Here is a 26,021-nt window from a genome sequence, read left to right as displayed (position 1 = left end):
TGTGTCATAACTTTTCCAACATATGTATCCACGATGGAATACTACTCAGCTATGAAAAATATAAACTCTGGCCATTTGAGGCAACATTGGTGGAGTAGAAAGATTATGCTGAGCAAAATAAGTCAGAAGAAGAAAGAAAAATATCAGATGCTATCACTTATATGTAGAATAGAGATAAATCAAGCAAAGAGTCATATAAAGCCAAACTAGGAACCAGCCCTTGAAAACTGACTGTAGAATTGAGGTTACCAGTGGAGGAAAGCAAGAACAAAATTTTGAGGGAACACATTGGACTATGGTGGCGGACAATAATATTGGTGGTAGTTGTGGTGTGCTAACAACTGAAGGGTGAGACCTTATATTTCTAAAACACAATGATGTAAGCCAATATTACCTCAAAAAAAGAAGAAAAAGATGTGGTATTTACACACACACACACACACACACACGATGGAATACTACTCAGCTATAAAAAAGATGAATTATTGCCATTTGCAACAACATTGATGGGACTAAAGGGGATCACACTAAGTGAAGTAAGTCAAGAGGAGAAAGACAAATACCAGATGATTTCACTCATGTGGAATATAGAGAAAGAAAACAAAGGAATTGATAAAACAAATCCTAGAAATACAACTACAGAATTGAGGCTACTAGAAGGAGAGGGAGTATGGCAGTAGAAACAAGGGTGGGGGGAGCCAATGGTCTATGGCAAAGAACTATGGGTGCGTTGTTAGTGGGTTTGGTTTGGTGACACACATCTGAAGAGGTATGAATATATTCCCCTAAATCTTATACAGTGTTGGAAACCAATGTTACCTCAAAAAAAATTTTCTGCCTTTTTATTGCTGGATCATATTGAATGACCAATTTATGATAACTTTGGGAAAATCTCCTCAGTGGACAAAGGTTCAGTGATGATTTTTATAGTGCCATAATATCAGTAAACTGAGTATTCATCAAGAGAACTATTTCTGGGGTATCCAGCTGGATACTATGTAACTGCAAAGCTACTATCAGTGGTTCCACTAAAAGTAATTCAGTAATTCTTGCAATACATAATTTCTCAAATGACTGGAATGAGGTTATTCTTAACAATCTCATGACTTATGAAAATTTACAAAGGGTGATAGATGCTTTCAAAAGCACAAATAAAAATCATGTAGTAGCTGTAAAGGAAATAACCACTGATGTATTAATTAAATACCAGGAATCATTCTAGGGGTTTACAATGATCTCATCAATCCTTTCTAAAAAATTTTAAAATACACAGTATTGCTATTATTGCTTTTATGTAGATCACAGGCTCAATGGGGTTAAGTAATTGTCCTAAGGTGACTTAGCTATGTCTCTAAAAACATTTGTTTCCACCACATGTTGAGATAAATAGTCAATAAGAAACTCTGGAAACCTGCAAATCTTCATCATATTGGAAGTCCCAAACTCCCAGCAATCTGGGCTTCTTGCCCATTACTCTGCTGAAGCAAGCATTTCAAAGGTCACCAACACCTTCCTTACTACAAAATCCAGTAACTTTTTTCTTTCATTATTCTCCATGATCTTTTTATAGCAGCTGACCTTACTGATGACCACTCCTAAAATACTCTTCTTCATTCATGCACACACTCATTTATTCACCAATACTTAATAACATCACTGTGATAGGTGCTGCACGCAGATGCAAAATTAATTTATGTTGTGGTCTCCACCATGAAAATTAGACAAATGTAAGCAACATAAATGCTATTAAACAGATCTGATCAAGTACTGTACGACACAGAAGAGAGGGCCACTCTGCAGGAAAGGCAGAGACTTATAAGATAACTAGGAATTCAGCAAGTGACAAAAGAGAATGAATCTAGGTAGTTTCACAAGCCAGTGTTTCTCAAACATGATGCACAGTAGAATTAGCTGAAAGGCTAGTTAAAACACAGACTGCTGAGCCACCTCTCCCAGAGCTTCTGATTCCCGGAATAAAAATTTACATTTCTTTTTTTTTTAAATAGTATTGTGATTTTTATTTTTAAAATTTTATTATATTATTATTTAATTTTATATATATATTTTACATCATTTTTTATTTTTGCACAAAGTATGCATTTTCATCTTGGTTATAGTCCCCATACAATTCCCACCCTCCCTTGTTTTGATCCTAGAAAACCAAAATAAGGGACCAGGAAAAAGACTAATTATAATAAAATTTGCATTTCTAACAAGCCTCCATAAGATGCTGGTGCTGCTGGCCAGGCAACATGCTTTGAGAACTACTGAACTAATGGAGTTTATGTAAGAGAACTAAATATCCAAAGAATGTGCAACACTTAAAGCAAAATAATTGGAGAAAGCACTAAAAAGCCAGATATGATGACTATAAGGAGACACTATTGAAGGCAAAAGCCTGTGAAACATTTATAACTTCATTTTCTTGTTAATAGAATATAGAAAATATTGAACTTTTTAAATGTTTTCAATGAAAATGATTTATAATTTTAAATATAAAATTCTAACAAAAATCCAGAAGTTTAATAAAAGCAATGGTTGTCAGTTTGATGGACACGGCACATGCTTAGCAGTAACAGCCACTGACTATGGTGCTGAATGAGCCCCAGTCACAGAGCCACAGCCCTGTAAGAAGGGCTAAGAAGGGGATGGGTATGTTCAGTTTGAAAAATTACCAGAGATGACTGACATACACCTGCATATATAAGGCAGATTGAGAATCACAGAGAGTTAGGGAATGGGGATTGGTCTTGAGCAAGTGAACAGAGTAGGCAATTTTTGGAATATGCTCCCGGGAGATGTCTTTACCTTCAAACTGCGTTTATGCCTAAAGCTGAGGTATGCAAGAGCCTTCCAAGAGGGCATAGAAACACAATTTTCCAGGTCCTGCAATCCCATATTTCCCCCCTAAAACTGATCCACCTGAGAACATGCAGCTTCTCCATTACAATTTCTTTTTTGAAAAGTATACCCTATTCTTGATTTATAAAATACATGTATATCCATCCTATTATACACCGTACATAGCCAGGATGTTAAAACTTTTCTGAGTGATAATTTTATTTGTGAAAGCCTCCTTTAGTAAAAGGACTGAGAACTTTTTAAAGACCCTTCTGTCCCCGAATATATATAATATACGTGATATATATGTGTAATATGTATGCATATGTGTGTAATAAGTGTGTGTGTGTATGTATATACACACAAATAAAAAGTGACTAGAACCTGATATTTGGATCTACACTAAAACATTCAGAATGCAGGTATCAGGTATAGTGAGGCAATGGCAACACACTCAGCTCTTACCTTGCCACCTATTTTAATAATATAACATTCTTCAGAAAGTATTCTGTGAGAGCAAAGCAAAGGTGCCCCAAACTAAAAATGCCTTTTTCCACTGACCTACTCAAAGGTAAGCAATTCTTTTCTGCTATTCCTGATACTCACCCCTGTGAGGTATCATCACCTGGGAAGAAAAAGTTCCTGAGCATATGTAAGTGATGCCTATTCTTTTAAATTCAATTTGAATCTTTTCTTGGACCTATAGAAATTGTGAAATATATTGAATAAAACCCGTGGATCAAAATTTTATATGATTTAATTTTTAGCAGTATATATCTTTCTTCTTAAATACACAAAAGGTTTGATCATGAGAACTAGAAAAATAAATGTTTTTATAATACGTCTACTTGACTCTCATCTCATTTGTTCCTGAAGTCAACATGCATGGAACCACATTTTTCAAATTCTATGACTTTAATATATTGCTCACTTCATCAAAACCTTATTAAGTTATACTTTATAGTATAACATTAATTAATGAGAAACAAGTTTTTATTGTAAACAAATGAATTAGTTCCACCTTTTATTCTAGGCTGTTTTAGTAATAAATCCTGTGAAAAGCAGACCATAAGCTACTTGCTGTATGACTTTGGCAAGCTACTTTGCATACAAAAATATTAGGATGGCTCTTCATTTTCAAATTCCTATTGAAAGCATGCAGTCAGCTTGAAAACCACTATCTTAACTCAAGAAGAAATGAAAGGAAACATAATCAAGAACAAGATGCACAGGAAAAAAAATAGATGAACAGATGCTTGAAGTGAAGGTAATTCAATGATACAGGATGACTGACATTTTCAAGCCTGAGAAATATGGAGTGGAAATCAACTGAGATTCAGAGAAGATCAAGATTCCAGAGGTTTTGCCTCTCCACCTATGATAATCTGCCTCAAGATATCCAACTATTTTACACTATGCAGGCGATACTACTCTAGAAACTGAGTCCCCCAAGGTCCATGCTCTCCACTACAAATATGTACTTGATCGTTCTGTGAAAGCAGAACTGAGAAATTTGGCTAAAATGCTTAAAACCTTTCGGTTATTTTTCTAATTGAGTATGTCATAGATGCTCACTGAAAAAATCTAAAACCAACAAAAAGGCAAGTAAAAAGATAATCATCTATAATCCCACTACCCAAAGGTAAATAACATCCATATGTGGATTAAATTGCAACTAGTTTTTTTTTTTTAATGTGTAATTTTATATTGTTTTGGTCACACTATAGACACAAATTCCTAGTATTTTTTTAATAACCAAACAAAAGGTTAGCAATAACCTTCAAAATTATCTCTACTTAATATCTGTAAATTTTCCCACTGCAGTTTCTCCTGGATCAATCCCTCTTGTCTGGTTTCATTTTTGCCACTTTAGTACACCAGATTTTTATAACTCCATTACTGCAATAGACTCCTGGCTGGTCTGGTCCATCTCTCTTCTCTCTGGCTAATACAACCTGCTCCCTCTTCCAACACACAAAATCCTTACTCTGGGTCAAAAGATTTTAGACTACGCTCCCTTATTAATAACTCTGTTAGAGGGGATGCTGTTTCAATCAAAGTGAGCTTTGTCTTTCAAACACGCCTAGCACTTAAATATTTAATCACTAAATGAATGTTTTCAGACTCTCTGCTAAGTTTTAGAGATTTAGTGAAGAATCCTTCTTCACTATAACACACACATATACAAACTATCATCCCCTTAGAGTTAACGAACTCTAAGAAAAACAGTAAGAAAAACAGAATTTTTACAAATACACAATAATAGAGAGAAACAGAAACTGGGTTTGTGACACGAGAACATAATCTAAGTGGGGTTGGGGTGGGGTATCGCATGTTCTGCTAGGACATGAACAAGAGAGTTGCACAAGATGAAACTAGAGACAGAAGCCGTAATCTACTGAGCACCATTTTCAGTTTTTCTTCATTTTTTTACTTTTCAATACTGTTCCTAAGTGCCTTTCCTCATCCTTATTTACCTTTTGACTATCTTTTTCTGCCAGCTTTAATTCAAGGTCTTTCTTTTTCCACGAAACCTGAAGAGGTGCCCTCATCTAAGAGGAAACTGTCTCAACAATGATGGCACTTGCATGTGTCAATCATATAGGGCTCACAATACGTTGCCCATTTACTGGGTCACTTATGTGCCTATTTTACTACAAGAGTTAGATGTTAAGCAGCAACCATATCTGAACATAACCACTCGAGGGTGTCCCTCCTATTACTGAATGGATGAACACAATTCTGTGTACCTAAAATAGGAAAGGGCCATTACCATATTCACACTGATGGGCTGAAAGTATCATTCCACTGTGCTACCCTCTTAATTTCACCCATGTCCCTTTTCCCCTATCTCTCCTTTGCGCTTTACACTCCTTTATAACAGGGTGGGTAGGTAATTAGGTCAATTTAAAGAGGGAGGTGGGGCAGCTAGCTAGGTAGGATTTTAGATTAAACTTTGCATAATGTAATCCTTTTCCTACCACTTCAAGCATTATTATGGGGAATCCAATGGATTTCTAGGTAAAAACAGTATGAAGTCTAATATTGCTAACCAAAGTGAGCTTAATATCACGGTTAGAGACTGGATCACAATAAACACCAGGCATGTGATCAATGTTAGATTTATAGTCTGATAGCTATAGAAAAACGGGATAGTATACACTTTGCAAAGGTGTCAGAGAACAATCACACAGGAAGATGATAAGAATTGCATCTACGAACAAACGGTTATTTTTCTTCTGCAAAATGCCTAGTGAACAAAAATAAACTTACTTTTGGTAGTATGCAGAATTTTATCTGGACAATGAAAAAATAAATGGAGAGTCCTTTAACTGCACAATTTGGAGACTAGTTTAAAAAAGAAAAAAAAAAAAAAGCTCACACAACAACAGCTCTAAAGCTGTGAATAAACTAATGAAGGGACATAATTTGCCCGGCATTTTTTAAAAATGCCAGAAACCGAAGCTTAATTATCTAGCTATAAAACTGCTAATTATCTAGCTATAAAAACAAAGAAATAGAGGCCTGGATACAACTTCAATAAATAATTTGACAGGATCGATAGTTTTCCAGAGGAAGGTAGTAGTTAAACCACAAGATCCAAAATGACATATAAGTTTGTATGAAGAAAATTCACTTCTGTTAAGAACAGAATCACCATAAGGACAACTGGCAAAATTTTTGTGGTTCATTAATATGTGTGTTACGTAAATGTAAAATAACTATAAAATGTAATGCAAAATATGTTATAAATGTAAAGTAACATATACTTTTAACTATTTTGTTAACTTAGAGGAAAAGTAATTCTTTTATAAAATTCAGTTTTCAAATATATAAAATAGTGCTGAAGGTGAATGAGGGGTGGTTTTAAAAGAACTTGCATCTATCAAATGAAATGTGAATAACTATTTTTTATTTCAATTTTTAATAACAGGAATTACTCCCCAAACCTTCAAATAAATTAAAATAAATGTAAACCTGTAATTCTACAGACTTCACTCCTAATATTTTCTGTGAAGGTCACAGAAATAAGAACATATTCAGATACTTTTTTTTCTTAGTGTAGGAGAATAAAAGTGCTTTTCACTGATCCTAGAAAATTGGCTCTCGGGGATAGTTTATAGTTCTTAGTTTTCCACAACTTTTTTTAAAAACATAACTTTCTTTAAAAGCCAAATTCAAGTGACTTAGGTGGTTTTCACAGGAATATGCTTGAATATTTCAGGTCCTGATGTCCAGTAGGTTCCATCTAATAGCTATTCAGGCACGGCACGGTAGTGTGGAGTTTACAGTCATTCAATAAAATAGGAGGTGAGTGGAGTGAATTTTCAAAGCCTACCTCACAGAATAGAACAATTAAAAATTTGTATGAAAGAAATCTGAAAGGAAATCTTTTATTTTACTAATTTCTAGTCTTGTCTGAATATTTTTTAAAAATTTCAATGCTAATTTGAAGCAATTTTACAAGTAGGAAGAAAAACATTAAAGAAGATTTATTCTTTCATTTTGGGAGAAATCCAAGTAAGTCTTAATTCACAAGTCTAATTATTTTAAGAACTCTCTGTCTCCTGCTTCAACATCCCCCAGCATTCCAAATTATAACAGCATCAAGTGGTTGGCTTTTAGTAGTTCAGAGTTCTAGAATACTATTTTAATTTTCAATAGACTTACATTTAACATGTGCCTTTAAGAGGCTGTTTTATGGAATTCTTTTCACAACTACTCTAAGAAGATGAAACTGACAGTGATATAATTTTGGTATTAGATTTTTAATTCTTAATAAACACAATATTGTTCTCTTTCTTACTTCAAATACCCAAGCCATAAGCTCTAAATTTATAAGGGTGGGTGGCTCTTCAGTCTTGCTAATATAGCCAATAATTTCCAATTATATAATACTTCTCAATATGCACACAATACCCAATATAATATGTCATTTCAACGTAGCTAGTCCATGAACTTCTACAGGTTTAATGGGATTTTGCGGATTTAGAATTTCATCATAAAGGGACCCTTTGGAATCATTATAACATCAATCCTTTCCCATTAGAAGACTCAGCTCTATTACCAGGCAAAAGAATAAAGGAGCAAAGCAAAGGCTTAACCTACCTGTAGATTATAAGCCCGATCCTAATAAAAGCTGCAGCATTTGGGGAGAGCATTAATACATGGCAATGATGACATATTAAAAACACTTTTGTGAATGGGATCAATTATGAAAATAGATAATGACGGCATTAAAAGAAAAATTCCTTATGACTTAAAGTAATATTTTTAGATCTGCACATTTTATTCACAACTTTTGGGGTAAAGAACTGGGTAATTGGGAGCAAATTAAGTACAAAATAACTCATGTTCCATTTAAGTCACAACTTTCTAACTGTAACTGTCAAGGTTGAATTAATTAGGATATTTAATACCAGGAAGAGGAAAGGTTTGCTTCTAGAATTTTTTTTTTTTTTAAGCAAAGAAGAAAAGAAATATCATGAGCTCAAAGAATTGATACCCAAGCCTGGTGATAAAAACTGTCAAGCCCTTATACATGAAGAATTTATTTCTTTTCCTGCACAAATAATGTCTTGGTGTTTTTAAGTTGAAAAAACCTGCACTGAGGCCTCCTGATTACATTACATATATACCTTACATGAATGCTCCTTGTTGGTTATTTTTTGTCCCTTAATACATAAAGGATAAATAAATGAATACCCCTATCCATTATGAATGTGATTCTAGACTGTAGGGAGGCAAGGGGTGACAAAAGCAGTTCCAATGAGCCTTCCACCTCCCCCAGCAACTATGCTATGATTTTAATTAGCCCTAGTTGACATACATGTGGCTTTGAGAGCCTGTGGATATGCACACACAAACACCCACAATTAGTTCAGGGTAGAATTTGAGCTCCACCTGAGACTATATAGGTAATATTTCACACTGATTGGCATTTCCCCCCCTGTGGCCTTATGCATAATAAAGTGTTCACAACAGACTTTGGAAATCATTAAAGTCTCACTGAAGCACACATGAAAGTAGACTGTCAACGCTCAGTTACTCAGAAGCTCGGTCTCTTGGCTAGAAGATTAAACAGGTCCTAGGTTTTACAACTTCTCCCTTCCTTTTTCTTACATGGCCTACTTTGGAAGGCATGTCTTTCCTCATGCAACTCCCATCAGAAGGTGGGAAGGGGAAAAGAAAAAAAAATTTTACAAACTGGACAGTAAGTCCAGGAAGAGATGTGGTAATTAAATCTACTTGATGAAACCAGGCTTGGGGATAATTATTATTATTGCTGTTGTTCTACCCAATCTAGTCACCAAGGCTAGGTAAGTTGACTACTACACAAACCTTTATTTAATTGATAGATCAATGAATTAAATATATGCTGACTAAAAAGCATAACCCATTGTAAAATGTAACTACTGAAACATGCTACTTGAATGGACCATATAAGTCCTTTTATTAAATGAACAAAATATGAATTCTTCTGTAGAAAATAATCACCCTACATCCAATTTATTAGCTTAAAAGACTTATTTTCTTATATTACCATATACCTATGTAAGAATTTCACTAAGAAAACATCGTAAATGCAAAGCATATCTTAGAACATGTCCTCGAAAATCTTTCAGATGTAGTGAAGAAATATTTCGAAACTGAGAGCAGTGATACAAACGCTAGCATCCTGTAGGAAACATCTAAAAGAAAGAAATGATTATATTCAGTCTTTTTTTTTATATGAATGTCACCTTTGTGTCACAAGTATTTTTCATTCCTTCTCACAGTAAATCAGCCTGAAATCTCATTTTAAATCTATAATCAATCTTTCTTTTTCCCCCTACCATAATCCCTTAAAACTCTGGGCTATCACACACACTTTTGACACTGATGTGTGTTTTCTTCTAGATTGCTGGATTTGCCTAATGCATATATCAAGTATCAAACTGCTTTGCACCCCTGACTGGTGGGATAAAAAGACCCCATATAAAGATTTTCTCATTAAAAAAGGGTTAAAAAGACAGTCTTTGGGAAAGACTAAATGAACCAGTTTTTAGATGCATAAGCAGAAAATGTTAAGGACTAGAGCAATACTTGCTGATTTTGCTGTTAAAAATATTAATGTATGATTAAAAAGACAGGGAAACCTAAAAGTTATCCCTCTATTCCCTACTATTTGGTTGTTATTGACATATATGAGTTCTCAACAAGGCTAAACATCTTTCAGCGTATAGGCCATTGACAAAATGAAACAATTTTTTATTGTTACAAATATGTAACGGAGACTAAACTTTCAGAAGTCAAGTCTCCATAAGTGATGTGAACAAAGAAACAGAAGCGATATAAAAAGGTTAGCTCTTTCAATTGTGGTTACCAGTTTGATAGTGATAACAACCCTAACTTCTAATTTGGAAAAAAGTTCTATTAATCAGTACAACAGATACAATAAAAAAAAAAAATCCAAGCGTAAGATGTAGCCATTTTTCCTTTATATATTTTAGTGTATTTAAAAACCAATAATAGAAAACACTTGCCAAGTTCATTTAGTCTCTGACTGAGGCACACATATGTGATCTCCTAATTTACAGCTTGCACGTACAGATGTTCACACTTAGTAAAAGGGCTTCTTAATAGCTTTTTTTAATTAAAAGTGTGTTGATAATAGGTGTTTTAAACATATCCAAACAACACAGCTGAACTGACAAATGCCTGTCTTCAAGCCTCACCATGTCTCACATTGTGGCAAGATTTTATAAGAGAGACAGGATTATAATTCAGTCACATGCATATGGAATAAATGTTACCCCAAAAATCTCCAAATGAAATCTTTCATTAATTTTTCTCTCTATGATCTGTTTCCAAGTAGAAAATGTTAGATTGCTACTAGGTGTATGTAGCCGAAAGCAGAATCACACAGCCGTTGCTTGCTGCCTGCACTTTTTTTCCTTTGCAAAACTTTGAACCCCATCCAGCTTTGACACACTGCCTCTTCAGTTAATAACTATCAAGTTTCCCCTTGTCTCCTGTCTACTTTTCTTTGAGGCAATTGCGCACTCAGCACCCCGAGATAATAACACACATCTATAAGATAAAAGCAATGGCATTAATGTAATTGTCTGCCTCTCTCTCTTTAGCCTAATCTTTTTTTTCCTTCAGTTTTGACTGCCTGTGTGACACCTGTTTTTGTCTCCTCTGATCCTACGACAGGTTTTCCGCTGACAAGGTTTTTGCCTGACAGAGATTCTGCAGACAAGAACATAATAAAATATGAAGAACTGCTTGTCAGAGTTTCTGCCAATGCTCACATGAAATAAAGAGAAAAAAATGACTTTTTTTTTAATAAGGGGCCCTGTGATGGTCGCTTTTGGCTTGTCAGGAAAAAGACCTCCCTGGCCAATTTCTCCAAGCCAAACAGGTGTTTTCTTTTATGTTCGAGGTTGATTTGTTTTTTTTCATTTTTACTGATACTGGAAAACATGAATAGCCAAAAGGGGGGAGAGGAGAAATTCTTACCCTCAGATTTTTTGCAGGCAAGGGAATATTAAAGAACTACTAAATAAAAGTGGAAGATATTTCACTCAAGACTGTATCCCTCTGAATAAAAGAAAAATGCCAACATCTGTTCATGATCAAACAAATTTAACTTCTCTAAAATTTACTTCCTGTTAGTTAGGCTACTAAAACCTCCCACCTACCTTTCACTTGTTTTGTTGTCTGCAGACACAGAGGGAAACAGCAAAGGCGAAAATAGAGTGAGGGCTGGAAAAGAGAAATGCAGAAATGGGACTAAAGGCAAGGTGTTTGCAAGCTGTGTTCACCACTGAAAAGAGGAAGAGGTTGCTGGAAAAGAAACTGGGGATTAGGAATTAGAGACTTAGATAACCCTGAAGAGTTCCCATAAATCTCTGTTTCATGCTCTCATGTGGGAGATGCTTGAGTAGGTATCAGCACTGGTGCTCTTCCTGAGCTTCCAAGCTAGTGGTGGGATCAGGGTCCACAGAAACTGCTAAAATGCTCAGGAAGCTAAAGTAAGGATTTCTACCAAGAGTAGCTCGAAGGGGACACGGACCCTATTATGGGGGCCCATTACAGATACTGCCTATGAGTCTATCCAGCTAGTAACAGATTAACACAAGAAGATTTTGAAGACTTAGAAACATCTACCCTCTTAGACTGCAAGACCTGGTAAGAAATGGGATGCATAAACAACATATTATGCTTCCCAGAATACAAGTCAGAATTTTTCTGAACCACCACATTCATCCCATCCAATGATTTCACACTTCAATAAAGGGGGAGGGGAGGGGTGCATGCCCATGCTTGGAAGTCATCACTGATAACAAAATAGAAAAGGAAGAATGGTTGAGATGTTCATATGATATTGCTGAGGTATATTGGATCCAGCAGAATGACTTAATTTATCTGAACGAACAATGCCTCCTAAATAAGATGACAAGAGTTGAATCTATTTCATTTATAGCCCCTTCAATTTGTGTTATGTTTAACCTGGTGAACTCCAGTTAATTAAGATGCTCCTATAAACAATTAAGCTTCCTGTAGGATCGTTAGTAAGATATAAAAATTTATGATGTAATAAAGTGCAATAAAATGATAAAATGGTTAGCCCATCAAAGCACTTCACATGCAAGAATACAGTTGCAAAAATAGGTAAAAGCAGCCTTAACTCAAAGTTAAGTTTTAGGGTTACCTTCTACAACAGATAACTATTCCTATACTCATTTCAACTGATTTGTGAGTTTCAAGTGTGACTTTTGGGAAAAGTGTTTCCAACTTTCTGTTAAAATAAGGGTTTATCACCATAGTCCCCTCTGCTCCTCCCTCCTTCTCTTTGATCCCTCTCCCTCCTCCTTCCCTGCAGGATGTCTCTGATTTATAATTGTCTGCTTTTGTTTTGTTGTGTTTTGTATTGTTATTATGGTGCACAGGTGTATTTGTGAAGGAAATTCTATGGGGAATACACCTGAGCGGGGGAGCAAATATTCCTTAAAAATGAACAATGATGGGGGCCTCCCTGGTGGTGCAGGGGTTAAAGACAGCACTATCAAGTTATTGCCAGCCACTGCAGCATAAGTTCGATTCCCCAGCCTGCCTGGAGGTGACCCACATGATGCAGCAGACCTCTCCTGCCTCGCCCACCGCTCCCCTCAGCAGTGTATTTCAGTAAGTCTGCCTGTTCTGTTGCCCACTCTGATCTGGCGAATCCTCTCACCTGCCCCCCCACCTCTGGTCTGTACCCCAGTTCCTGTATGCATAAATAAATAAATCTTTAAGAAAAAATGAACAATGATGTAAAAAATAAATAAAGAGAAAAATAAACAAAATAAGGGCTTAAATGACATTTTAAGGGAAATAAAAGGTATGGAACTATGCTGGATTTGTTATGGAAAATAAATTCACCTAAGGGAATACCAAAAAACTTAATGGCTTAAACCCTGACACTGGGCACTGAAGAAAGCCTTCCCTGGAAGGAGAAAGCAGCTCACACCATCACCTTCCTACCTGCAGTTTTACTGAGGGTCGAGAAAATATAATATTACGCCTGATCTTTCATTAAAACTCTTCAGTTCTTCAAGGTGATATTTAGGTACATTATTATTTGAATTTACAGATAAAAGAAGTGGAGTTTACGAAGGAAAGGCTGAGATGGGATTTGACTACTGTCCTAGCCACACCTAACTTTCAACCATTAAATTGTGCTAAAACATGTTGTCCTTATCCTCAAAGTTAAAGTTTTACTTTTGAAAGAGTTTAGTAATAATAACAACTAACCTTTATTAAGAGGGTTATCTCATTTAATCCTAGGAAGAAACCTGTAAGCTAGATGCTGTCATTATCCATATTTCCCAGATGAGAAAACAGATTATGTAAAAACTTGGCTAAGGTTCTACTGATAGTAGGTGGTAGCAGCAGGATGTGAACCGTAACAGAGCTGCACTCTTTACTTACTTTTAAGTATTTTCTCCCATTTGTGTTCCTGAAGTTCCCTCATACTCAGGAGGTCAGTACTGTATGTTTCAATCTCCAGGTCTTCCCTAGAAATCCCTTAGCAGCAAATAAACATTGTGTATGTGTGTACTCTTTAGAGACCAGAATTTTACGAGACTCCCCTTATGTTCCACCTGAACAAAGTTCAGCCAGAAAACAAAAACAAAAACAAAAACAACCTGAGGAGCTAACAGGCAGCAAGCCCAGGACTTTGACGGGAGGCATTCTTTGTGCTGTGATTAAAAAAAAAGCTTTAGGGAGTTCAAAGCACCATCCCAAAGGTGGGCAGGCTGAGAAACAAATCAAAATAAGCAGCTCAGGGACAAAAGAAGAATATAGTTAATACCATTAATCAAAGCACCAAACCTTTACATCTGTAAGGATGTCCTCCCTTAAAGCTTATCTGCAGTGATCAGGGAGTAAAGGAGAGAAGCAGAAGAGGGCACCATGCCCTCAGGTCAAGCAAAAAAGACTCCTGTGCCAGGCAGGAAAACGGCCTTGTTTTTGCTCTCTAAAATCAAAATAAGTGGAGAAATGTTCAAGGACTTTGTTCATAGAGAGACCAGGATCCAGATGCCTCACCATAGGTAGGAGGCAGCTGAAAACTGATTTCCTTAACTAAAAGAGAATTTAGCAGGTAGGTACAGGGAATTTCAGTATCACACTCTGGAAGAGCTTTCCATCTTTTTTGAACCAGCACTTGCAGGGAAAAGCACTTGTGGTGCTTCAATCCACATGTTTCTAAGCAAAGTCCTAAAGTGCCAACCACCTACCTCTTCCCAAAAGATCAAGTTCTCATTTTGCCACTGAGCAATCTACATTTACTTCCCCATGCTGAAGAATCAAGTTTGCGCCTTTCTTATATTTTTCACCAAATCCTAAAGAAACCCCTGCAACAATTCTCTCCCTAACCAAAAGTCCCTGATTTTTGGAATTAGCTCTATGTTAGTAAACTGAAGGCCATCACTTTTTGCTATTTTAACATCTGGGAGTATTGCCTTCCTTTGTCAGGGGAAATTCCATTTTTATTCACCCTCCTCTCAATCTTGACAAATGTATAAATTATCATATGAAACTGCTGTTCAGTTACTCAGAAGGTGCATGATGTCATTGAAATCGCATGCTTTACTGCTTATGATAGAGGAATTTTCTCTGAGTAGGAAGGGAAGAAGACAGGAAGAAAAGAGGATGAAGAAGCAAAGATTACTACTACTTTAGTTATACTGGCTTTGGACTCAAGTCCCAGAGAATGTTACAGAGTTAACAGTGGGGATAAACTACTTTCACAGATGTTTAGACAATTCACAGGAAGAACAGAGGCTAGGACAAATAATAGAGACATGTGACCTTTCAAGGGATAAAATGAAAAACTACTGGTTTTGATCTGCCCTGTTTTAGTCCTTATAAAGTACCAGGCTGCCAGCAAATTTGAGGAATTTATAAACAGAATACTGAAATATTGTAATTCTAAATGTAGAACCAATGGCCCGAGTTTAGGACTTAATTATGCAAATTAAGTCTTACTAGAATTTTCTCTTAGGTGTACACTTGCCAGATTTATCAAGTAAAATATGGGACACTCAGTTAAATTTGCATGGTACCTGATTTTACTAAAAAAAGAAAAAAATCATTGTTTACCTGAAATTCTAACTAAATGAGATATCCTATATTTTCCATTTGGATGAGAATCTCTATAACTACCACTACTCTGATCAGATATAGCACATAAGGAGTTGAGAATTCAAATTCCATGATGCTAGGGGGAAAAAGAGAAAAATTATTTCTAGTGAATTACAAAAAAGAAAGGCTTGAAATTAATGGATTATATGAATATTAAACCTTACAGTACATTAAACCATAAAGCTGGTATTTGGCATTAAATTAACGTTATACTGCTCACCATTTCCTGTGACATAGAAATAAAGAGCTGAAGGAAATCTGGCATGATACTTCACATATGATGTATATTTAATAACTATTCATCGATGATGCAAGTCAAGCTATTTACATTTCAGAAATCTGAATAGTTTGGATACAGGCAGGAAAGCAGTTGGCTTGATGAGCAATAATTAAAAGTAATAACTTGGGACTATCTTTTCCTTGAATTAACTGCAAGTAGTAAAGAGAAATCACATTTATAAAATATAATAGAGAAAAGCTTTCAAGAATACCAATGCAATAAGCATTCTCACAGGAAGACCTCAGCCAAAGGAAATAACACTAGTGTTAATTCAGATTGCTGGGAAATGAATGAAAATTCCAGCACTCACGCAGCTTGTTGGAATGGCACATCCCTTTGGTTTAATGTCAAAGTATTCTATAAAGAAAATAATTTGTGCTGTGAAAGCTGCTGTGGGGTTCATTAAGCTATGTAATATATTTTTTATTCATCAAGCCTCATATCCTTGCCAGATGCTTACTAAACATACCAAGAAGCCATGGAATTTTTTTAAGGTACCTTTTACAATGGGCTTCATCACCAGTAAATTTACTAATCTAGTAAAGGAAAAAAAAATCTAAGTAAATTACCTGTCTAAAATCTGTTCTCATTTATCAAATACATAAGACAAATATACCCTCATCATAAAAAAATTAAATTTCCAGTTGTCTCGAATGGTCATAAAGTATTTCCTATAATCCTATAATTTAAATTATGGTTTACATCAAAAAATTTACTACTTAATTTAATGGTTTAGAAATAATCTTCCTCTAGACTATGGACATTAAAATTAATTGGGAAATAATAAATAATAAAAGCAGTTTAGTACAATTGTTCTCCAGCTTTAAAACCATGCCTCTAGTTTTTTTTTGCAAAGGCAACAACTGGCAACACTTTTCATTAGAAGCATAGATTCTTCCAAAGACAGGAATGAGTAGAGAGACTCTTCTCCACTCCTCCACCTATACCCACTACTGGGTATTTACCAGTAGTACTTTGCTAATTTTTAATACTATATAGAGTCTTTGGCTGAAGCCTCAAATATGTGAATGATAGAATTACTATTCCTATATATTGGGAAGGATCAAAATAAAAACAAACTGAATTTTTTAACAACCAAAAATATGTAACCAGTAAAGAAACTATCGCTACTATTGCTCTTGTCCTAATATCTAATTTTGAGACTTTGAGCCAGACACAAAACTTGAAAAAAATTTTTTTAGTACTCACTGGTTATTTCAGGTGAGTGAAGGAAAGGCAGACTAAGGAGATAAATAGATATATGGATATATATATATATATATATATATATATATATAGTGGCAGTACGCTGGAGTTCTTTATCCTAGGGCTCTGAACAGAAATATGAAAAAATGTAAAACACTGGACTACTTCCAGCCTACTAAGTTATTATACACTATAATTTTTGCACATTTTGTATCCAAATAATCTTGCTTTAAATAAAATTAAATTCAGTAAAATCCTGATTTCTACTATAAAAGTAGAAGATCTGAAATTACTGGGGGGGGGGAAGGGCAGGAAATCCTTTATTGATTCAGTGGAAAATACTAACAGTGTTTAACTAACAGTTTAGTTCTCCACTTCCAACCCACACCCTCTCCCCCATTATCTCAATGGTGCGAAAGATTTCAAGGAAATAATGTGTAGATAACTCCACAACCCAGAAAGTAATTTCAAACTCTAGGAGCTTAGAACGACAAATTAAATACAAATTCTCTTTAGATTTTTAAAACATTTTTGTCAAGCAGCTAATGTCAACAATTCGAACAGGATTAAGAAGCAATCTGTAAGGCAATGACGTAAGTGTGTATATGTACATGTAGGATATATAATGACCTATGAAATCTAACACATCTTATGAAGAAACTAAAGATCCTTTTAACAGAAGAGATACAGAAAGAAAAATACTCAAAAGAGACCAACAAATTTCTAAGAGTTCTTTTTTTTGTAGCAAACACCTGATTTTAGCATTTGGTTGATTTTTTAAAAATATTTAAAAAAATATTTTCTACAGTATAGTAACACAGGAAGTGTGTTCAATGCCACAACAAAACAACTCTGTGTGTAAGATATATCTTGGTAGGCTTCTTGCTATCCCATTTACATTCACTGGGGGAAAAAAATTACACATAAAAAAGTAGTCACTGCTTCCTTGTCCTACACATAGGACATTGCACTAATGCTGTATTTCAACTCTAAGCAGAAATAATTGGAGACATGATTTTGGGGTTTCTTTGAAACAATTGGTTGAAATGTTAAGGACAGAAAGTTTGGGTGATCATGTCTCAATGCCAACAAAGAGTTAGAAGCCCTCACTGTCATATCTATGCTAATAAATGGAGGAAGAATGAATTTATCTGTGTGTATATATTTTCAGTTGTATATAGATATGCCCCATTTTTGGGGAAAACTAAGGTCAAGTTGATAATGGTCATGAAGGAAATGTAGATCTGAAAAATCCAAAATTAATATTCCAGAAACACTGAATTTTTGGTTAACAGTAGGAAAAGCAGTCTGATGTAACAGAAATACCTTATTCAAGTTAGGTGAAATATCACATCCTTCAGAAAACCTTAGAAACAACCACTGGCCAGCAATAATTTATGTTGTTCCAGAGGGAAGAAATATTGCTTTTTCCTCCCATTACGCTACTAATGTAATATGCACGTGGAAGCTGGATAAATAAAACAAACTGGTGACACAGTAAACTTTTATGCTAGCAAGACTACCTTAGATAGATGATGCTAACACAAGATGCTTTTGGAAAAAAATCAGAGAATGAATAAATGAAAAGTTCTTTGTTGAATGACTGACCCCCTTCTTTGTTCATCCATTGTTCAGAGTGTTATTTTTAACATGTATTACTTATTTTAAAGGCATCATTTATTTTATTTTAATTCTCATAATAATCCTGCAAGATAGGTATTATTAGACCTGTATTGTAGGAAAAAAATGGAGATCAAAGATGTTGTGTTATAGGCCACTGAAGTTGCACAGCTTTGATTTGACCCCCTACTTGACATCCATGGTTCTCGGTGGTCTTAGAACTTAGGCTCTGGACCTGTTACCTAGCAAAGCCAATACTTATTCAGAGAAAGAAGAACATTTGGGAAGTATTAGGGACTGAACTGTGTCTCCCCTCACCCCAATGTCTACATTGAAATTTTAATACCCGCTAAGTAAGAATGTGACTGCATTTGGAAATAGGGCCTTGAAGGAGGTAATTAAGTTAAAATGAGGCCATTAGGGGGTGGGCTCTAAACCAGTCTGACTGATGTCCTTGTAAAAAAGAGGAAATATGAATGCCCAGAGACATCAGGAAGCACAGCCACAAAGGAAAGACCATCTGAGGATACTATGAAAGGGAAGTTATTGGCAAGCAAGGAAGAGAAGTCCTCAAGGTTGATTTCACCCTGCGTTTGGACTTTTCCAAAAGTATGAAAAAATAAATATCTAATGTTCAAGTCATCCAGTCTGAGGCATTTTATTATGGCAGCCTTAGCAAACTACTAACGAAAGAGAAGAAATTACAGAATATACCTATATCCATAGGTTGCAAAGGTAACAGCTTATCTACTGTTCAAAACTGGACTGAGGGTTGTCACAGGTTTTGGCCTTGTCAGCAAGGCAGGGAAGAGTTTCATCCCTAGAGGCACCGAAGGCTCGTGGCTGTGTCTGCCAGGTACACTCCTTCCAGACTATGCCACATTGACCTCTAGTTTCTCTCTCACAGAAGCATAGCTGTAATGTCCCTGGAATGCCAATATACACGCCCTAACAAGCAAGGTACATGATAAATTAAAAGCATTTCAAGACATGGTCCTGTGATGTTACCTCAGATGTTGCTAGAATAACATGACATTTATAAAAATACAGCCCACTGGATATTTGGCACTTCTTGGGAATGAAGAATATGTCCACTTAAGAGCCAATATCCCAGGCTGTCAAAAAAAATTCAAGCCAGGATTTCTTTTGTAAACATTACCTATCTTTTAAAATTCTACAGTCTAGGATCTGAAGAAAATACCTCTGCTCATTTTCAAGTCTCCTTTTGTCTAAATGTATAAAAAACAAATCATATAAAAGAACATGCTAAATGTTCAACTAAGGCACATGGATGGCACAGCTCTGTGCATCTGGCAAAATGTCTCAACACTTCCAGCCTTCACCTAGGTCACCTCCACCCCCAACACCCACTACAGAGCTCACACTCGACTGGCTCTGGCTACTTCTCCAATCACAATGCACACTGAAAGGGGGTACATATGTTTGGTTTTCAGATACTAATCAAATAATGTTCCTGTTCACTCTCTTACCCATCTTATACACACAGAATTTAACATATGGGATAAACTCAACACTAGTGCAGAGGACAAGGGTGAGCAGTCACGGTGCCCTCCTCAGCAAAGAACATTTGTCGGCTTCCCTGAAAGGCAAACTGTGGTATATTTAGGTTTTCATCAGGCCTGGTGCTTACTGGTTGCTGCTATGTTCAGTCAGAACCCTGCAGCCCAACTGTCCTATAAACATCTTGTCCTCTTGCTGGGAGCTGCTGGTCTTGCTTTACCTCTGGGAGCTGAGAATATGCTATTTGAGAGCTGTGGGCTAAATGGGAACACTAGCAGCACAGCTGACCCCTCTCTTCTCCAGACCAGTGAGCACTCTAAAAAAATAGGCACATTCACATGAACATAACAAGAACAGGGGGAAAGTCCAGATTTTCCTCACCGTGTGCCACCCAGCCATGTTTACACTGATCGCAAGTCCTCAAGTTAATCTTCCCCGGCTGAAAACACTCACACGTGCAGTTCACCAGTGTGCAGCGGATGGCCTGAAAGACAGGAGGAAAAGAGGATCAGCATTTCTTCCGAGTATTGTTTCTCTTTACCATCCTAATAAATAACACCCATTTCTATTTTTAAGTGTTTTATGTTGATTTAACATGGAAATTTCTTACCAACATGTTTAAGAAAACAAAGCTCATTCACCGATAGAATGACACATGTCATTCATACATAACCTTTAAATTACAAATGTAAAGTGAGAAGAATAACAGACTGTATATTTTACAAGATGCTGGTGGACTTGCAACACCTAGAGATTCAAAAGAGAAAAAAAATTGACTTTATGGTACATTCCAGTTAAGTGCCTCCCCTAGGCAATAATGCAAAAAGTATACACTCCAATACAATAATGCTGAAGTGAAATGTTTGTGAAAGTAAAATGACTTATAAAATATAATTATTAGAATATTACTTTCTTCTACTGAGTTTCACTTAAATGTTTTGTTGATCTTTCACTTAAATGTTTGTTGATCTTTCTGATCATTCAGAAAGACACTCCCATTGGCCCACCACACTTCTGATATTATTTTTCAATTCGTTGTTTTTCTCCCTTTGATATACTGATTTCAATTCCATCTGTATTTGAAAAATGCAAAACAACTCTCCTTTTATTTTTTTTTAAATATTTATTTATTCATACAAGCACTGGACACAGTCAGAGGCCCAGGAGGGCGAGAGAATTCACCAGAGCCAGAGCAGAGAGTAGAACAGGCAGAGTGAGGAAGTACACTGCTGAGGGGAGCAGCGGGCGGCAGGAGAGGTCTGCGCGCCATGTGGGACCCTCGCCCAGTGACCGGAGATCGAACCAGCGCTGCAGAGGCTGCGGGCAGCTTCGCAACCCAGCGTTCAACCGCTGCGCCACCGGGGAGGCCCCAACTCTCCTTTTATTTTAATGGTGATATAAGTAAATAAATATTTTCTTAAGATCAGACATAGCATAGGAAAAGTCATTTATGTGAACATTTTGTATCTGGAACAATCCAACTATATCTTCTGAAAAAATACACTCAAAAAATCTTTCATTTCTTTGAAAAGTCATCTTACCAGTTTATATTATAAAGTGAATCCATGGGAAATTATCATAAATGAAGTGCAACTTTTTATGGATAAAAACCTATGCTAACGCATTGTGCTGAAGCTACCCTATGCTCCTAAACTACAGTTAATAAATTTATCTCAGACATTTAGTTCTAATTTGCATGGAAATTCTGAAGGCAGAAGGGATTTCGTCCAATCATTCACAGATTAACAATCTACTGTAACTATCTGAACTGCCAGGAAAAGATCTCTCTACAGCTTTAGATGCAATCAGTGATTACTGATTTGGGGGTTGGGGTGACAGAAGAGGTATGGGGCTACCTGAAACTGCAATTCTATGCCTGAAAGTTACATTCACACAGCTCCAGATGCTTATTCCTGGAACCATTTGGATTTTTATGTAAACCGTTTCATCTGTAACATACTTGTAACAGACAGTATTTTAGATAATGTTAACACAGTTGGGTCAAATTCCATTTACACAGAGTAAGACTGAATGAGCTTTTGCTGTTCCCAATGCTTTGGATCAGGTAAGTTTAAAATATGTCTCTTTCATTAATAAACATTAAATCTATAGGTCCCAATTTGGCTTCTGATGTTGTAGTCCTCAACATCAGAACTAACTTCTGATGTAAACTTTCTGACTACACTTCTATCCTAACTTTGCTGCTCTATTACCACTCGGGAAATACTCAATTGCATAGCCTGCCTAATATTTCAGAGTGCCTCTTCCAATGTAAACTATCTGATTACATAGTGAGAGGTTGTAAAACTCTGCTATACGTGATTTAAGAAATAAGAACACAAAAGGAAATGTGTTAATGAACTCACAATTTAGTTGCTCATGATCAGAAAAACCCAAAACAAAACACAACAGTTTTTAAAGGGCAGTGTATCTACTCAATACAAGTTACTTTACAAACTATCCAATTGTAAATTCAGATATTACAGCCACGTTAGCAATAAATGGTTATACTCTATACTCTATCATAAGAGACATACATATATTCAATCGTTAATGTTTTTGATAATTTTACAAAAATAATTTTGCATCATGTTTAAAGCACACTTATTGAGTAAAAACTATATCCAGGATCAGAACAATTAAGAGATGTAGATTTGCTTTATTAAATGCATATTTATTCATTAGCTGAATCACTCATTCACTTACTATCAAATAGTTAATGATTCAAATATTTTCTTCTCTTCTATAACTTTAACATAATACACATTTGGAAACTAAACTTTTCAGATCATCATTCTTTTTTATGAATTATACTCTTTTTGTACCTATACATACAAACATTGGAACATCTCAACTTCTTTGTATATAAACACTTAAAACACTGGAATATCCATTTTGTATTTCTATGAATTCCAGAAGGTCTATTTGTTTTAAAGTCAGACTTATATAGAATACATTTGCTCCTTAAGGGAATTATATATCTATTTAAACAATATGGTCTAAATAAATATTTTGAGTAAGAGACTATTGTAGCTTCAAAGGAAGTTTTATTCTAAATAACATTTTTTGAAATGGTATAAAACTTTGACATACTATTTATTCACAACAAAATAGAACCAATGTGATCACTTGCCAACTCACCCACACTTAAAAAAATAAATTATCATAAAACTATCAAAGCCAGTTAGGCCTCAAAAATGTACATGCTTTACAAGGAAACAGTTGGGAAGAGTAAAAATGGACAAGCTTTCATTTTTGTGAGCACATTAACTCTTCCTCCATGCAGCTGACATGAGAGCCTCCCGCACACTGCTGGACACTCTGCACTAGAGGATATTCAGAAATGATCATGAAGTAGCAGAAAAGGGAAACCAGTAAAAGAGCAGACAGTTTAGTTAGACTGTTCCCACTTACATATATGCAGATCTCCCTAAGCAAGTCTCATTAGCTAGGGGTATCAAGTCCTCCGTTCTTCCAGGACCCTGCCCTGTAACTCATCCCTCAGTTCCTACGCAATCAGTATTCCCAGTAACAATGATTTTTCTTAAGCCTGTAATTTATTCCTTCTGCTTACCTGTACCATGGATTTCTTGCAATCAATACCCTTGCATGTGATACCCATTGGTTTCTACCTTCTGACCACCAACTACATTTTAAATTTGCAATCTGGATTCTGCCCCACACGTTCCTGAAACTGCTTTCTTCAAGAGGAATGTTTTCCTCACAACTGGTCTCTTTCTGTAGTCCCTTTGTCTTCTCAGACCTCAATGCAATTTGAAGGAACTAACTTCTTCATTCTTGGGCTGTGGAAACCAACTATCTTAGTTTTTCTGGCAGCAATTTCTTACTCTCTCCACTGTAAATGGAGAGAGTAATGCAAATGTTTCCCATGGTCAGCTCTTCATTCTTTAATTTGGCAATTTCATTCCCTTCTACTTCAAACATCATCACTGCAAAAACCATCAATTTGGAGCCAGGTTCTGTGTTAATGGCAGGAAATGGATGGCAGAGTTCTATGCTCAAGGACTTCACAGTCAGTTAGCAGGCAGTGGGTTTAGAGGACAAACTCTAACAAGAGAATGAAGCCTGTAAAACAGGTTTCAGAAGCACCACCTCTCCCTTTTTTATACCTGTAATCTTTTCTTCTACCAAATGTAGTATTTACGTGTAACCACAAGCTGACCCCTACTGTTATTAATATCACTTAGATTTACTGGATATTTGTCATTTTCCAGAAAGTCTGCTAAATATTTACAAACATTATCTCTCTTAATCCTCAGAAAATACCAAGAAGTTGGTACTATTATTGCTTATACTTCACAAACAGGGAAACTGAGATAGAGATAACTAAGTGCCTTGCCTTAAGTCAGCAAACAATAAAGTGAAAGAAATCAGACCCAGGTCTGTGTAAGCCTCCACCCCAACTGATCAGCAATCTTGAGTTATAATCCCATTCACTGTTAGGCAGTCATGAGGCACAGGCCCTACTGTGTATCGTTAACTCCTGCGCCTATCTCAGATTTCAACTCAAATTTTACTTTTATCCCCCAAGCAGTTGCTCTCAGCAACTTATCAAAGCATTTTCTCCATTAGTTCTATTTCACAAGAACCTTTTCTGTCATGAAACACAGTTGAGAATATTATATTTATCTATAATTATATTTACTTATCTTTAATCAATTATCTCTAAATATTATATTATACATCTGTGCTATTATTTTATTACCATCTGTCTTTCTTCCCCTCTAGAATTTAATCTCTATGAGGGCAGGGTGATATAGCTGTTGGGCTTACAGTGCACATACTGGCAAAGGATAGGTGGTCAAACAGGCATGAAGCACGATTCTGAGTCCCTTTCCTCAACTGTAAAAACATCACAGCAAAAGCCTTAAATGCCATAATGAAAATAAAGCATATACCATTGTGCCTTAACAATAGCAAAGGCTCAATAAATGAAAACCATTTATGACCTCAAGATGCTTTCCACACATTATATTTGAATTATTTTTCCCTTACAAGTCTTCCCACAGTACTGTTTTTCCAGCACTTTGTGGAATGCTTGACACAACTGAATCTTAAATAAATGAACAAATACATATTTTGACATACATGATGCCACATAATTCATAGCAAATCATTGTTTCTGTTTTAATGCTGGGATCCAAAAATGTTTATATGGATGTTAACATGGTTCTTAAGTGATGACGCAAATTTCCAATTATTAATCAAGTTATTTGCATTTCCCATAGAAAAAAGAAGAAAATATACAATGAAAAAACATTAATTATAAATACCCATGTTCAAAAGTATATCAAAGAAAGCAGGTTCAGTTAGTAACACTTATATTTGAATATTACACAAGAGAACATTTGAAAGTATTCTACTTGAGTTCCAAACCTCACTCTAATAATGAACTCTGTTATGGCTATAAGTAATCATTAATATAGTATTTATTTAGTCCTCCTAGTTTCTATGTATAGTTAGGTGGCACGATCTAGGTGTGTAAATTAATTGGCTATGATGATTACCAGTGACAAGGTTCACCTTTTTTCATTTTTAATAAGAAAAAAATTTCCTAATACATTTTATTTTCTACCTTGGGCTCACATATTATAAATATGTAAAAGTGGCCAAACCTCCATGAGGGCATAACTCAGTCCATGTTATAATTAACTCTTATTAATTCATTACTGCATATGTTTCTCATCTCCAAGCATACACACAAGTCCCAGAGGAAAGATAGGCATGGTGTCAAAAGTGAAATGAGCCTTTTGATTGAATAGGACAACTGTCCTTTATAGACTTCTATCTTAAAAAATAAATGAAAACCTGAAACATAAAATTATGTGTAATGAATCTGGAAGATAATTATTCC

The 26,021-nt window shown here is 35.6% G+C and overlaps 1 protein-coding gene across 3 annotated transcripts in view; it reads right to left on the bottom strand.

The window, feature by feature from the left end:
- BNC2 (basonuclin zinc finger protein 2) overlaps positions 1-26,021 on the bottom strand; it is a gene marked incomplete at its 3' end in the record, with an annotated part of 284,054 nt that overhangs the window by 129,793 nt on the left and 128,240 nt on the right. For all 3 annotated transcript variants that reach the window (XM_084238936.1, XM_084238935.1, XM_084238934.1), the window contains one exon: positions 20,528-20,630. In XM_084238936.1, coding sequence (XP_084095062.1) covers positions 20,528-20,630 — 103 coding nt within the window. The remainder of the gene's footprint in view (positions 1-20,527; positions 20,631-26,021) is intronic.

Source organism: Talpa europaea (genome assembly GCF_964194135.1).
Source record: "Talpa europaea genome assembly, chromosome: 7".
NCBI lineage: Eukaryota > Metazoa > Chordata > Mammalia > Eulipotyphla > Talpidae > Talpa > Talpa europaea.
Note: the sequence above shows the minus strand (reverse complement) of the source record. Positions and strands in the feature narration are given on the sequence as shown.